General features: G+C 37.2%; 1 protein-coding gene across 6 annotated transcripts in view; it reads left to right on the forward strand.

Annotated features, from left to right (window-relative positions):
• Positions 1-16,449, forward strand: part of PTPRM (protein tyrosine phosphatase receptor type M) — an 883,942-nt gene that overhangs the window by 390,634 nt on the left and 476,859 nt on the right. For all 6 annotated transcript variants that reach the window (XM_090285792.1, XM_090285794.1, XM_090285793.1 and 3 more), the window contains exons 6-7: positions 5,232-5,406; positions 10,196-10,489. In XM_090285792.1, coding sequence (XP_090141918.1) covers positions 5,232-5,406; positions 10,196-10,489 — 469 coding nt within the window. The remainder of the gene's footprint in view (positions 1-5,231; positions 5,407-10,195; positions 10,490-16,449) is intronic.

Below are 16,449 nucleotides of genomic sequence, written 5' to 3' on the forward strand. Positions count from 1 at the left end.
CTACCTTCCTCTTGTTATTATGATGTTGGACCCCCCCCCCCCCATTAACCTAGTTTAATCCTCCCATCTTCAGATCCTTATTTTAATCGTCTCTACAAGCTTCCTTTTGCTGTGTAAGGGAACATATTCACAGGTTCTGGGAACTGAGGAATAGGCATCTTTGAGGGATATTATTCTGCCTACCACAATCACTGTGAGTGGGCAGTGTTGCTGACTGAGGGACACACAGAACCTCTAAAATATCCTATTTTCCCTATTAGTCTCCCTTATAAAGATTAGTTATCCAGTTTTAGGGTCTGAGATATAAATCTGCTAACAACCTCATATTTCTACTCTACCTATGGAACATTTTTTGCACTGAGGCTTTTATTCCTAGATTCAGCAGATAGTTATTGGGTTCTATTTCTTGTCCACCCATGTATTGAACAAGCTATGTTTCTTGACTTTTGGACATTATAGTCTGCTAGAAGAGAAAGATGTTGATTTTTTATTGATTTTATTTCTTAAATATCTTTAGAATCCTTTCCTTCTTCTATCTCATCTCTCATTTGGTCATTTGTTACTATGATGTCTGAAAACTATATAACCAATGTCCCTTGATATCAGCTGGACTCCCACACGCTTTCCTTCAGTCCGTTACAATACCCATAGATGTGTTAATGTCACCCTTTTGCCTAAAATTCTTCATTTCCTGGCATCAATATAAATGATAATGATCAGCAAGTCATATTCCTTGGTGTGGTCTATATTGTGCTTATCTTTCTAGCCTCATCACCTGCCATTCCTAGAAGCACTTTTGTTCTAGCCACGTGGAATAAATTTTACTTCTCCCATAGTTCCATGCTGTCTTGGCTCTTGACTCTTGCAGAGGTCTCACTCACTGGGCTTCCTTTCTCCTCTGTCCGTGCCTGAGAAATTCCTGTTTATCCTCAAGCCTGGCCTCAAGTAGCTTTTCTGCAAAGCTGACCCTCACACTACTTTCATGAGGTTCCCTTTTCCAGGGTTTACTATGTTAGGCAGTTCATCGCTGTATGCTGTAACTATCGCCTTACTGTCTGTTTTTCTAATAAAACTCTAAATTCAGTTAGGTAAGGGATTGTTTTTCACTCTGTCCTCCCTGTATAGTAACTGACTATGTCCTTCTTCAAACATTCTAACTAAGTGTTGGTTGAATGAATACTTGGATCCATGTACATCTGAATGATTTAATAGAAAGTAACCTGCAGATTTTACCAAGATTTATGATTTGGTATGGATCCTAAATTAAAATGATTGCTAGTTAGCACTTGGTCTCTCCTTTCTGTGTACTAATGTCTCTTTAAGAAGCTAAATCTAACTTTCTCTGTGATTAAATACATGGGATTTTTTTTTTCTTTAAAAAGAAAAAGCTGATTCCTGAAAGTTCATGTGACTTATTAGAATTGTGTAGTTTTTTGTTTGAATATGTTTATTTTAAAGGATAAACCTAGGGCATAAAGATAGAAACTATGAAGTTATACTCCTTTCAACATATGTACTAATTCAAAATGAAGTTCTTAAACTTGAGTGCCCTCAGTAGAGCCTGGAATATTTTTAAGGGATTAATAAGTGCATATTTTAAAATTCTTTTGAATAAGCATTTTTTGAGATACGCTTATTCTATATAAAAAAGATTACATGGTTACTATAGAAGTATATTCTCACAAGATTCATTCCACCAGTAAGTAAATAAGTAGATAGCCCTTTTTGTTATCGTTGTTATCATTGATAAACAAAACAAATACTTACAGATAGGAAATATGACTTTTTTTAGGGCTTGTTTTCCTCAAAACTGGAGATTAGGTTTTTTCCAGGTTGAAAAAAGACTAATTCAATTTTTGTGTAGTAGGTCTAATATTACTGCTACTGTTACCAAACAAAGTGGGATTCGACTGCTTACCGCCAAACACAAGCACAACACAATAATTGGTGGGGAAGGATAAAGGGTTTCATTAACAGGGTTATCAACTTGGGGGAGCTGAGGACTATCCAACTCCAAGCCACTCTCTTCTGCAAAACACAGAAATCTCCTTGTTCCCCAAAACACTGAAGTCCAATTCATGCCTAGACATTCCCCTCCATTCTTACCTGCCCTTTTGGAGTCCAAGGCTGCTACTGAATGGGTCTCCATCTCTCCAAGTCCAGGCTCTCTGTGGAGTGCACACTTGTGGAGTTAGTGTCTCCATTATCCCACTGAAGCTTCCTCCCTCTCCCGGGACCAGGGCACACTGTCAGGTCATTGCAGCCAGTCATGCCAGGAGCTCTATCCGCAGGGCCCCAGTGTCCATGCTGATTGCGTCCCTGGGGCCATTTAACTTTCCTGGCCCACGTGTCTGTGTGTTGCTCTCACAGTGAGAATGGGAGCAGTCCAGGATCCGTGCACTGTGCAGCATGGGGCCTCAGTGTCCTGCAGGCTGCCACTGGGAAGACGCGCATCCCACACAAGCCTGCTCTGGACCGTGCAATTGCGCAAGGCAAGGCAAGAGCCATGAGCCAGCATCTGCCAGTCCCGCGAAAGCCCGTCTCCCCCCCCACCCCCACCCCCCGCCCCCGACTGCACAGGGCGAGGGGAACACAAAAAGGGTCGGGTTTCTGTGTGCCTTAGTTTTAAATCTATTGCCCCAAATTCGCATGTGAGGCAGAAGTGTCCAAATTCCCAGCAAGTCTTGGCTGGTGTTCACCACAATCGTCAGGCCGCATGGCGTCTTTGCCCCGCCTCTGGTTGCCCTGATTCAGAAGATAGTAAGGGTCACACGGTGTCTGCCTGGGGCGAGCTTTGCCATGCTAATCTTTACAATACATGTTTGTTGTTACCTTTTCATCCCGCACAGGCTCTGTGCAAACTGTGTCACTTGCCACGTTATTTTTCACCCTTCCCCAGGGTATGGAAGCCTGTCACACGGTTTCAGTTGCGATTTCATCTACCGCCTTCAGCATTTCCCAGTCCCTCCCTGGCATCCCTCCCCTATGCTCAGTGATCTGGCCAGACCTCTTTTTTATACTCCTGGTAGAATTAGATTATTTATTTGGGGGAGAGGATGGGAGACAATATATAGAATGCATAGATGAATGATGTAATTAATAATGTTAGATTGATTTTGTTTTGTTTTTCTAACTTCTTGGTGCCCTCATCACACCAAATTTAGGGGACAGACATGAGATATATAAGGCATATATATAACTTCACATTATGATTTGTGACTTTTTAAGCTATTAACAAAGCTGTTTTGAAAGATAATACTAAAGATGATGTTGGTGGAACTCTTTTCCCCCACTTCTAATGTTTCCTTCCCCATGGCAGGAACTGCAGTAGTGCAGCACTCCTGATGCCTTTTCTTTGCCAAGCAGAAGCTGCCTGGGAAGGAAGCTCTGAGCATGCACAGCCCAACCCCTTCTTTGGGAGCTAATTCCCTATATGAACCCTCTTCTTCCATTCTGTGAGTTTTACAGCAGCTCCCAACATACAGGAGGCCTTGTGATTTTCTAGTGCAGCCTGTGACTGTGTGGGTGAGTCTTTTTAATTCTGTGCTTCAGTATTAGCAAGCTCATTGTTACTGCACATCAGCCATATTTTGCAGCATCTGACTTTCTCCCTGAACTCATGTGTGGTACCAGCCATTATGCCAGTGTCCTTGCATACATCTTTAAGTTCTCACAACAGCCCTAAAAAGTGAGTTGTATCATTTTCTCGTAACAGATGAGCAAAGGGAGGCTCTAGGAAGATAAATCACTTTGAAGTTAGGCTTGAGACCCTGGTCAATCTTACTCCTAAGCTCATATCCATTAGGACATAATATCAAAGAAAATATCACAGATAAAAGCTTTTAAGGATTTTGCATGATATGTCACCAAGTAATACAGAAGAGTTTTATTTTTTTATAGACTAGCATTTTAATAACTCTACATAAAAGCATTGTAATAAAGCTTGCAAGTCCCTGAATGCACAGGTGCTTGCCTCCCTCCTTAGTTGCACCAGCTACCATAACTACATCCAAGGCCTTAAGCTCTTTCTAATACTAGGGCTTCCTTACTATTTTCTCTGACTAGAATGCTCCTTTCCCACCCTCCCCCTTTACCTGGTTAGCTTTTACTTACTCTTCAGATCTCACTTCCAATGTCACTTCCTCTCACTGACCTCACATCACGACCACCTCTAAAGTTGGTCCACAGTGTGATTTCTGCCAGCCACTTGAACTGTCCCTCACCACTCTAGCCATCATTTATGGTCTATAGGTGTCACTATCTGAAGTCCCATTAGCACATCAACCACTTTTCTTTTGTTTACTTTTGTGAGCCTAGTGTCTTAACACAAGGATAGCATGGGGTTGCCAAAAATGGTTGCCAGGAGAGTAAATGGATATAGTGCTTGGCATCATGCATTAGCCTCAGGGTCTTTCCTCATTGTTTTCTACTTAATACTTGCAAAAAAAAAATTTTTAAAGATAGCCCCTTTACTGATATTTGTAAAAATATATAGAGAGAACTCAAATCTGTAAGCTTCTTTTGGGCTTTAAACTATAGAAAGCATAGAATTGGTTTCCAGGTGTGCAAACTAAAAATGTACTTAATGCATCAGGGAAAAGACAAAGCTGCCCCACTTGTGAAACCTGCTTTATATGGCCCTGGGACTATGGGCTGTGGAGAGGGATGCTTTTGTTGCATTTCAGTATCATGTAATGCTAAACATATATTCTGCTTGGGTTTTGTAACTGTATATTCAGGAGGAATATCATAAAGCTTTGATTTGTTTTTCAGACTTACTTGAGGGAATACACTAATACCTACTTACATTGATAAGTTATTTATTTGTTCATATATCAAATAAGGTCCGCAATAGGGTAGTATATGAGTTAATTTTATTTCCTAGACAAGCATGAGATCAGGGATAAAGTGTTATGAAAAGATCAAATGTTGTGATAGTTTGGGAGCAAAATGAAGAATTTTTCCATATGCTTTTTCTCTTCTCCTGTTAAGCTAATGTAATATAATTAATATATTGAAGGGGGAAAAAAAAGACATTTCTGCACACTTAATTTTACATCCCTTGATCCTGAAATTATTAATTACAGCAGAATTTCAGTTTCTTGGATAGCTGTTCTCCTGAAACAACTGCCCATGTGTAGTAAACAACCGAACCAAGACCTGCATGGAAATATCTTTCAGTATGACAGCTGATATTGTTTTTTCTGTCTTCCTTACCCTCATTTATACAGGGTATTGATGTACGAGATGCTCCTTTGAAGGAAATAAAGGTGACTAGTACCCGGCGATTCATAGCTTCATTTAATGTTGTGAATACGACAAAACGAGATGCTGGGAAGTACCGCTGCATGATTCGCACAGAAGGAGGTGTTGGAATATCAAACTATGCAGAATTGGTAGTTAAAGGTATTTAATTTATTTTTATACCTCAAAGTAATCTATAAAAATGGATACATTACACGATTACAAGTTTATTATTTGTTTAAAGCTCAAACTTATCCTTGTTTCTCAACAGTAGTTTGCTGACAGACTATATTGATGGATTGCATTTTAAGTACAAATTTTGTGTGTGAGCATCATTTTGAAAAATGTATTTTATTTATGCTGGTTTATTTGCATGCAAAGCAACAAATGTGCTCTTGGCAAGTTCTTCTTCCAACCCTGTATACAGAATTACAACCTATAATTTTTTTAAGGAATAAAAATCCTTTTACTGATAGAAAATCACTGAAAGTGCAAATATTCACCAGCCACAGTGTTTATGATAGCAGGGTGGTTAATAAAATGAAGCACTGTCAGTATAAAAGTGCTCAGTCATATCACACAAGCCATATTGATAATTCTGAGTTAACATTTATAATGTTGTGGTTAGGTTCTATTACCAAATTTGGCATGACTGAAAAATTGAGCCATTATATTCAGGAAGGTTGGGGAAATAAGTTTTTCTTACCTGTTTTAATGCCCTTTTTTGTGTATGTGTGTGAGCTGAGGAGTTTATAGTATTAAACTGCTGAAGCAAGTCTTGGTCCCAGACAGAATAATTTGGACTTTTAGATGTACCATGAGGTGTTTTTAGATAACTTGTGGCAGGCCACTGCTGTTTTGTCCTAGCAGAACAGAATAATGCCAGTTTTTTTACTCCCCCCACCCCACCCCACATTTGCTAAATATGGGACATAAAAGTAATCTCTTTTGGATGAGCTATTTTTTTTTTTGTCAACAAATTCTTCAATGTAGGTAGTTTTAAAGATTGCAGGATTCAAACCCCAGCACTAGCTATGTGGGTGTGGGCCAGTAGCTTGCCCTTTCTGTGCTTCTATTTCCCCATGAATAAGATACAAATAATATTATCTATCCTGTAAGTCTGTCAGGAGGGTGAAATGCAAAAAGTGTATGAGCAGCACATTAAACAGTACACCTAGTAAGCAGCCAACACCTGTTCATGTTGTGATGGGAAGGAGGAGAAGGAAGAGGACAGCGTGATTCCCACTCTTTGCTCCAGTACATTCGTGATCTTCATTTGGGAATGCATGTTAATACATCCTTTCCAAATTTAAAAAAATGCAAATGCCTGCCCACCTATTCTCCCTTCCCTCACCACACCGGTATTGCATCAGAAGCTTGGGGGACATAGTCTGTTATCAAATCTATAGGTAATTCAGGCATGCGCTTTTGTTGTGGAATCACTACCAATATCAGTCATGTCTGGCCTATGAAGAAAATGCTTATCGGTGAGCAGTATTAATCTGTAGCAAGGGTGTTCTGTGTCAAAAAGGGTGTGTTGAAATATCTGTCTCAAAATCTGTTTGCTATATCGGATCGATATGAATATTTCTAGTGAATCTTTAGCTTGTCTGGCTACTGTTTGAGTTTAGGTTTGATATCTATAAGGAAACTGAAACTTTTGATAGGTATGCTCAGCTGAAGTTCTCTGGGAAGAGACGAATCTCCTTGTAGAAAATAGGCACCATTTACCAACAAGTCCAGTGTAGCAGCCTCTGTGTTCCCACAGCTGAGTTCTTTATTATCATTGTTATTATGTAATCTTCATCTTGGTTTAGTTCCTTGTGATTTTTCTGATTTATGTTTGCTACATTAGCTTCACTGTAAACAGCCAGTGCCTGTGTTCTTGAGGGATCATGCTTCATGATCAGTATGATGCAAATCAAGTCACCTCTCTAAAAATTGCCTCTGTGGAAAAGTTAATTTGTTGGGAGGTATAAGTGAATTAGAACTGTCTTGTCTGACAGAACAAACATAAACACAAGAATGAGTGGGTCCTTATTCATCCCTATGCAGCATGTTTTATTGTCTTATGACAGCATAGAGGTACCTTGGCTCATTGTGATAAAAATATCCAGGCTCTTCTTTCCATACCTGCACACCACCAAAGCCAGTGACACCTGGCTTGCAGTCATGGCTCAAATATGAAACTTGACTTTTCCTCCATTTACAGTTTTATTGCCATATTTTGCATATATTTTATTTTTAAAATGAGATAACATACTGGATTCTACTAGTTCAATAAAGTTTTATCTTGAGATGATTACTTTAAAATATACAGTGACATTTTTAGGCCACCTGTATGTATTTTAATGGTTTGTTATATGCATGTATTATTTAGAGTTCTAGTTTTTTTCAGTGGGAAAAACTAAAGTCCATAAAGTTTATAACTTTCTTATAGCCATGCACTGAGTTGATGCCAGCTTTCCAAATGAAATCCAGGTTATTTCTTTAACTATTACTCCTATCTTATTGATGTCTATAATTGCTTTTTTCCCCTTCTTTTTTAATGAATGTATTGGGGTGACATTGGTTAACAAAATTGTATAGGTTTCAGGTGTACAGTTCTATAATATATAATCTGTATATTGTATTGTGTGTTCACCACTCCAAGTCAAGTCTCCTTCCACCACCATTTATTCCCCCCTATACCCTCTTCAACATCCCCCAGCCCCATTTCCCTCTGGAAAATTGTTTTTGGTAATCAAAAACAAAAATATTTTATATAATTTCCAAAATGCATGTATATATGCATAAATATCAATATCATTTAATTATATGAGATACATATTAGGCATTCACATGTATATCAATTAGAAATACGCATGTGTATCTATATGTGTATAAATTATTTTCTTGCTGGTTTGATTTAGAATTACTTTTATCATGTCCTTTTGCTTTCACTTGAATTAAATATTTTAAATTGCTTTTTATCACTTAGTATAGATTTTTCTCCCTTCTTTCCCTTTGGAAAAATGTATTTAAAATTTAAATATTGACTTATTTTTGTACTGATGCTTCCAGCAGCCCACAATTCCTTTTGAATATCTGTCTCAATTATTTTCAGGTTCTAGTTGAATCTCTCACTTGATTTAACATATGGTACTTTTTTAAATAGGGAATTAATTCTCAGGACAAACAAGCACTAAAGATATGTCTATTTTAGGATATGGATAATAATATCCTAAATGAATTGGTGTGCTCTCTAACCTTTGTGACCTTTGCCTGAGTTGTATTTCGAATGGCAGTTCAGCAATCCTTGCTAACATTTGCAGCTTCTGTGTAATTAACTTCTCTTTCAGTCTAGCTGCATGAATGCTTTGTGATGCACCATAAAATGCCCATTTTGTGCCCTGGTTCAAGGGATCACCCTAATGAAATAAATTGATGTTGAATTATTATGAGTTGAGTCAGAACTATTTAAAAAATGAACAGTTAAGCACCAAGTTGTAGTTTATAAACAATAGAAAAAATATTTTAGTAAATTACACTATATTTCTCTTCTCCCCAAATAAAATTAATCCTTTAGTGTCTTTATTTTGATTCCCCAGCTATTTTAGAAAGTCAGTATGACTTACTGCACCTTCAACAGAGAAAAGAACAAAGACACCCCATTCCAACAAAGGGAACTGATGTTGCTGTCATTTTAGCCAGTCTGGGAGTCACCTGGTATTATCTCAGGGGCCAAAGTCAGATGGTACTAGCTGCCCTGTGGTTCTGTTCAGCAGGAACTTGACCATCATCAATTAGTTGCATGTGCCCCCAAATAAAAAGAAGTTGTATCTTGTAAGCCAGTGTAAGCATAATGGAACACAGCAGGCTCTATTTTCCATGCATTCACATGAGCTAAATGAAGAGTTTTTAAAAAAATAAAAAACAAATAGGTATAAACCACCTGCAGAATTTTTTTTTTTTTTCAGATGGCAACTCATTAAGATAGACACATGTTATTTTGTACAAATATCTGCTTTCCTAATATCATGTGTGGTACCACTCACAGTGACATTGGCATATGGAATGCCTTCATTTGGTGCCTGAAGAGCCATTCAACTACCTTCTCAAAAATAGATTGGGAATGCTATTTGAAACAAGATTATCTTTCCCTTCTCTTCCCATACAATGATCTGGAAAAAGAGTTCATCTCAGGCTTTAAACAATGAGATACTCTCTTGGGTTAGAGGAGTGTTTGCTATTGATTACTTACAGTTTTATCAAGCTGGACATAGCCTGTGCTTTGCTTCAGAGCTTTCCTTTCTATTCACTGATTTAAGAAGACTTGTTACTGGAAGTGCACTGAACAGCAGTGGTGGTGGACTTGATTATGCAGACTGCTCACTTCTGAAGCTGAATGAGTCCATTGTGATATTTTTTTGGGAAATGAGTCTTCCTGGATATGCATTTATAATGAGATAAACTAATTTTGGCCATGTCTTTAAAGTGATGATATCTTTGGAATATAAATATAAGGAAACTGAATTTAATGATATAGATAACTAGCACCTTTGATGATTTCAAAGACATTTTCAATAAGTAGGTTGACAATAGACTGTCTCCTAGAGCTTAAATACTACTACTTGAGAGAGTTTTAAAAAGTTACTTTTAGTGAAAAAAAAAATAAATCCTTTGAAGTCTGTATAACTGTCTGAGAAAAATGAGTGATATTCTAAAACAAATTGGAGGTATACCTATTTGAGTAAGCTTAGGGTTTTTTTTAAATGGTTTACTTCACACATTTGAACATTGTGAAAACCTGTGTCAGTATACTTTTTATTAATAACCTAAACAAAACCATTGTCATCAATTTATTCCAGAAGCATTAATGCCTTCTATATTTTAATAATTGATTTGTGGTTAGCTCTTTCAAAACTGAAGACCAGAATCTTGAAAGATGGTTCTTGGGTTTGCTTTTCAGAACCACCTGTACCAATTGCCCCACCTCAGCTGGCCTCAGTGGGGGCAACCTATCTGTGGATACAACTCAATGCCAACTCCATCAATGGGGACGGGCCCATTGTTGCCCGAGAGGTGGAATACTGCACGGCAAGTGGAAGCTGGAATGACCGGCAGCCAGTGGATTCCACAAGTTATAAAATTGGGCACCTTGACCCGGATACGGAGTATGAGATCAGCGTGCTCCTCACCAGGCCAGGGGAGGGTGGCACTGGATCTCCTGGACCAGCACTCAGAACAAGAACAAAGTGTGCCGGTGAGTGTGGGGGACTTGGGACTCGTTGTAATGATCTTTCTGGGCATTGACCTGCAGCATTGGTGTTCATCAGGGGGCTAACAGCCCCCCACACCTGCCCCCAGCTCTGGCAGCATCCTGTAGAGGAACAATTAATTCCCTTTGCCTGTGAATGGTAGCCCAACAGCCTGTGGACTTAAGGACCGCAAGGCTTGGTATCTCTCAGACAGCTTCCACCCCTTTCTTTCCCTATTCTTTATTTACACCTTCCTATGAATATCACACCATTCAAGTTGGAATTATCCCTAAAGTGGACAGAACCATCTGCTTTAATGATGTCTGTTCATAGGTCAGATCCTTTCATCCAGGTCCCTTTGTTTTATGTTCACAGTTAATGTGCTTATAGCCTGGAGGAGCTTTGGGATAATAGATCCCATCTAAGAGATAGCTTTAAAGCTCTATTTTTACTGATGTATATTTAATGGAGGGCTGCTTGCCAATGACATAGAGCCCATTTGTAAAATAAGAAAGAGTGATTTGTGGACTGCATGCAGTCTTTAAGTTTAGATTATATAGTTCTAATTGACTGTGCTGAATCCACTGTACAGCTTAAGTAAAAGTAGGGAAGAAATGGTGAGTCTTGTAAAAATCAAAACCTGAAGAGAGCTTCTACTAGAGGGTATAGTGTTGTTTCTATATGGCTACTTTCTGGCCAAAAGTAGAGAGAAACAGTACGTTGGGATACTGAAGTGTTCTTTTATCATTTCAATGAAGAATCCCTTTACTGAATTGTGGGTTCAGGTGAAGGGATTCCATTACTTTTTATGGAGTCAATTGATTCTTCAGATAGCAGATAGCATTATTTAAGAAGATGCATATCAGTATGTTTCATTTCTTTTTTTAAGTTTTAAAAGTACTGAGAGTGCAGCCTGACCCTGGCAGGTAAGAGAAATGATTAAACATCAACAGCTGGAGATATGTCTTTTTTTCTTCGTAATTTAGAGTGTGGTGTTTGCACAAAATCAAAACTCATGGGAAAAAAATCTGTTTAGTGTTTTTTTTGTTTGTTTTTTAAGTTTTTGTTAGAAAGAGAAACAGGTAACTTTTTCTTCAGGAGATACATGATGGGCCCATTTTAGTTGGCCCTGCATCTATTGCCCAGATCCACACCTGCAAGCACATATCACTCTCAGTGCAGGGTCTCTGGAATAAGAACTGCAGTTTGGACTGGTGATTCCCAGAGTCCTGATTGGTGGCTTCAAGGAGGAAGGAGTTTGATAACTCTTTCTCCTCCTCACTTCTGTAAGCCATGCCATTTCCTCACTCTTTAGTTGAATAAATTTCCCTTCCTTTTTGTGAAATAATTTCTTAGGTTATCATCTTTTGTAATGCAAACAATAGATATGGAGAACACTGTGCATATCATTTTACAATCTATGGATTGCTTTCAAGTCTATAATTTATTTTATAACTTCCTTGTCAAGTCTCCAGGGCAGACATTGTGATCCCCTTATTATAGCCCAATGGAAACCTGTATGATCTCTGTCCTCCTCTGAGCATGCTCTGTAAGCAGCACATTTAGTATTATTTTACTTCAGTGTTATTTTGAGGAATCTCGTTTGGGGTCTGCCAATATATAAGCTCTCCAAAAGAAGGTTAGAATTCCATTTTTTAGACTGGAGAGAGCATATAATGTTTCATTCTAGTCACTAACAACCCCTGCTACTTTATGTTTCTAGTTCTGTTCTTTTTACATATTTTCTCTTTTCTCTTCATTTGTTGCTTGTATATTTCAGCTACTGATACAGTAACTCTATACATTTCCCCTGAATACAATGCATGCATTTCTGTTTTCTGGAATCCTCTTTGTTATTGCTGCATCATGTGTAGAAATATAAATTTCAAAGAGATAGTGAGCCTTTATAAAAGCTTGATAGTTTTTTTTGAAACTTTAAAACCAGTTCTGAATTGATATTTGCATGCCAGCTCTGTGTCTTAAAGTATTAAGCCTAACTTAAGCAAAGAGCCCAGTGGTAAAGCACTCTCTTCCTCTTACCATTGGCAACCTGCCTTTCTAGTGTATCATGCACTGGCATTAAATATTTTTGAAATCGCTGTAGTTGAACAAGTTAGTCTTAGGAAATATTAAGTAGGAGAATCAAAGCTAGAATTAAGAAGGGGAGGCATGGTATGTGGGTGAGGAAAGTGAAGTCAAATAAGACCTTTTACTGTCTGAAGAAAGATAGTTTCACCCTCTTTTGACCTGAGGTTTGTGAGAAATTCTGAAGATAAGACGAGGGACTGCTGGTGGTGAGCAGTTAGACATTGTGGATAGCGGACTTAGTTATAAGGAAGAAGACAGTTGCTGCAAAGTATAGATTAAAAATTTGGATAGTGGTCTCAGACTTACTCGATGGTTTGTGGCCACTTAGGGTTCATAAAGAACAAGTCATGGGTTTCATAAGCTGGGAGGGACTCTAAGCATTCTTGCAAAGTTATTGGAAAATATCTTTGCCTAGGCTTGAACCACTGGATGAATCTATTAGGGTGATATGTAGGAAGAATAACTCTACATCCACCTGGTATGGTTTAAAAAGCCTAGAGTACTAGTATGGGATTAGAGTAGTAAAATTTGCAACAACATACATTAAAAAGTGATTGAGGGCTCGGCTTAAATGCATATGAATCAATAATATAATTCATATTGTATTAATTATTCTGTAATGTTATTGCTTCACCTACCTATAACTATTGCATTTATTTCTGATCCTGCATTTTAAGAGAGAAAATACAAAATTGACTGTGCTCAAGGGATAGCACCCAGAATAGCAAATGTTCTGGAACCTTGCTCAACCAGCAAGCAGTGATGGAAAGAAGTGAGAAAGGTAATGGAGATGAGGAGTGTCTGTGCAAATTTTTCAAGAGCTAAATCATGAACAATGAGTTTCCAATGGCTTATTCATTCCAGCAGAACCTGACAGTGTGGAAGGGGATTTCTATACTCAGAAGAGGATTGAGCTAGTTGAACCTGAGGAATCTCAGCATGAAGATTCTATGATTAATGTGTTGTTCTCTTTCTAATGTGATGATCCATCATATATTTCTACCCTGATAGTCTGAGTTTCACTATATGTTATCCTTGTCTAAGTATTCCAGAATTTTGCTTATCAATTCCTGCTTTGAAGGCCAGTGGAGATTTATAAACATCTGAACAAATGGAGAAAAATAGTGAGTTTTTAATACTGCTAAATAAGTTAAATTTTAAAAAGTGACTTTTACTCTAATGTATCCTGCCTGGGATTTGTGCTAAAATATACTTTTATGAAAGAATGATATCAGAGTACTAGAATCAGAGTCAGCAGGCTCTGGGGTCAGGCTTCCTGGATTGAGTTTTGGCCCGGCTGGAGCTATGTATGTGACTTGGGAAAACTGCGTACCTTCCCTGGACATCTGTTGCATTATGTATAAAACAGGGATGATAATAATAATATATATCTCATAGTGTGGCCCTGACACCTTAATAACCTAATAGATACAAGGTGCCTAGAAGAGAACCTTACATATAGTTAGTGGTCAATAAAAGTTAATTGCCATTTAAATTTTTTAAAAAGTTATTTAACGTTTTCAATCAAAAGCGTTAGATGTTGGCAACCTGATATCATTTCCCTAGATATTTTAGAAATATTACTTGTCTGAAAATCTGAGGACCACTGTTTTCTAATATGGGCTCATAGAATTTCCTTCAATTGAGCATTGATTACATTCATGACAGATGTATTGTCTTACAGGTTTTTTGCTTTTTTAAAAAAATTAAATCTCTTTCTTTTGAACAAGCTTTCTTTGCATTTCTGTGATGATCCAATGAGATCTGTTCTATCCTGTTTTTGATGACACCTATGAAAATGTGTTTCGCTTTCTGCATTAAAGTGGCAAAACACTATTTATTATTCTCTGTACAGTAGAATTGCTTTTCATGTGTGGCGTAGACACAATCTCATTACCTGCTCTGATTTCTTTCAAGAATTTTATTGTAGCTTACCTCCAGAGTTCTTGCTTCCTATGCATCTGAAAATTATTTTCAAATATACGCACAAACTCTCCCCATTCAACTTTGATCAAATCACTTAACTTTTCCTCATCTTTAAATAAGGGCAGTGACAACTGCCCTGTCAGAGCATTTTTGAAGATTAGATTAGATATTATCTGAAAGGTATTTTACAAATTATAAAAGTGCTCTGCCTATATGGGATACTTTTTAAAAATGATTTAGTATAGTCAGGAACTAGTTTCAAGAGTTAAACACATACTCAGTCACTTTCCAACTTTGCAGTTCAGCTATCGTTGAGTAACCTTAGAGAGTTGAAATTACTTCACTATTCAGTTAAGCAGAATGCAATTTAGTTTGTTTTTTTCTATTATATCTTATACTCTTATAATTATGTGCAGCTTGTGTATCACAAACCATTAAATGGTAGCTACTTCAATAAGAGAAATGGGCGTACAGTAAGATTAATTTTCACAGTGGACTTTTTATGTGTTTTATTTTAGGATATTGCTTTTTACGTGTCCTAGTTATTGTTTAACTGTGGTTAAGTGGCTTACTAATAACTGGCCCCAGGAGTTAAAGAAGGATCATGATAAACTAATGACTTAATGGTTAAGACTGGTGAGAGTGAATAAAAGCTAAACTGAAATGTGTTCTTTAGAATTAATATAACAAAACATCTTTGAAAAAAGAATGATTGCATCTTTTAAAAATTTATTCATAAAATATTTATTGAACATCCATATTTGCAAGGTACATTCCCAGGTCCAAAAGGTACAACAAGAAGACAAGATCCTGCATTCAGAAATGATAAATTTGGGAGTATTGGAGGGAGGAGATGTACAGGCAATAAACAAAATATGATCGATGTGAGGAAGAGAAATAGAGAAAGAGATAGAGAGTGGACAGGTAGGATATTTTTTAAAGATTATTTTTAAATGTTTAATTATAGTAAAATAACAAAGCTTGCTGTCTTAAATATTTCTAAGTGTACAGTTCAATAATGTCAAGTACATTCAACCAATCTCTAGAACTTTTTCATCTTGTAAAACTGACACTCTGTACTTAAACTCACTTCCCATCTCCCCTTCCCCGGGCTCTGTCAATCACCACTCTATTTTCTGTCTCTATAGATTTAAGTGCTGTAGGTAACACATATAAGCGGAATCATATAGAAGTTGTCCTTTTGTGTCAGGCATATCCTAGTTAGCATTACGTCCTCAAGGATCATTCATATTATAGCATGTGTGTTTGTACCTTTTAAATCACTATTAAAATTGTGTTACATGTACTTAGCTTATGGGATTCTTTGTAAACCATTTTGAGACTTTAAGCACCAACTTTGGCTTTCAATTAAATTAATAATTCTCGAAGTTTAAAAATTTGTTACCTTTATGACTTAATGAAAATCTTGCCTACTAAAGCAGGCAATACTGCTGTGTTCCCAGAGAGTCGAAGTCCAGGTACATACCTAGAAGTACTATGTCAGAGTATATAGCCATCCCACCAATAGTCATCTTTCTATTTGTCAAGAATATATAGTAATATAAGAAATTAGAGGATTTAAAAAATAATATGCCATTCTTTTAAACTAGTAAGGGTGAGTGAACTCAATATCTATTTACAGAAGTATGTATTTTTTAATACATGCCTAGTTAGAACCTTTTACATAATTATAATAAAAAATTTGAATGTATGTTACATTAAAATCCATTTTTGTTCTCAGTTGCTTTGAGAACATGCAGTTATAGATATTTTATCTATGGTGCTTTCAGTAATACAAGAGATGGGGCATACTTTTCATCTGCTTCCAATCACTCCACCTTCCAATGCTCCTTGGTCTGAAAGAGACTGAGTTTGTGCCAACCTGTTGTATGTATTTTCATGTTTCATCTGTTCTTGTATCCAATGTGATAGTTGTACTCTTGAACTAGAG

Source organism: Furipterus horrens, unplaced genomic scaffold (assembly GCF_987537825.1).
Source record: "Furipterus horrens unplaced genomic scaffold, mFurHor1.1.pri manual_scaffold_8, whole genome shotgun sequence".
Lineage (NCBI taxonomy): Eukaryota > Metazoa > Chordata > Mammalia > Chiroptera > Furipteridae > Furipterus > Furipterus horrens.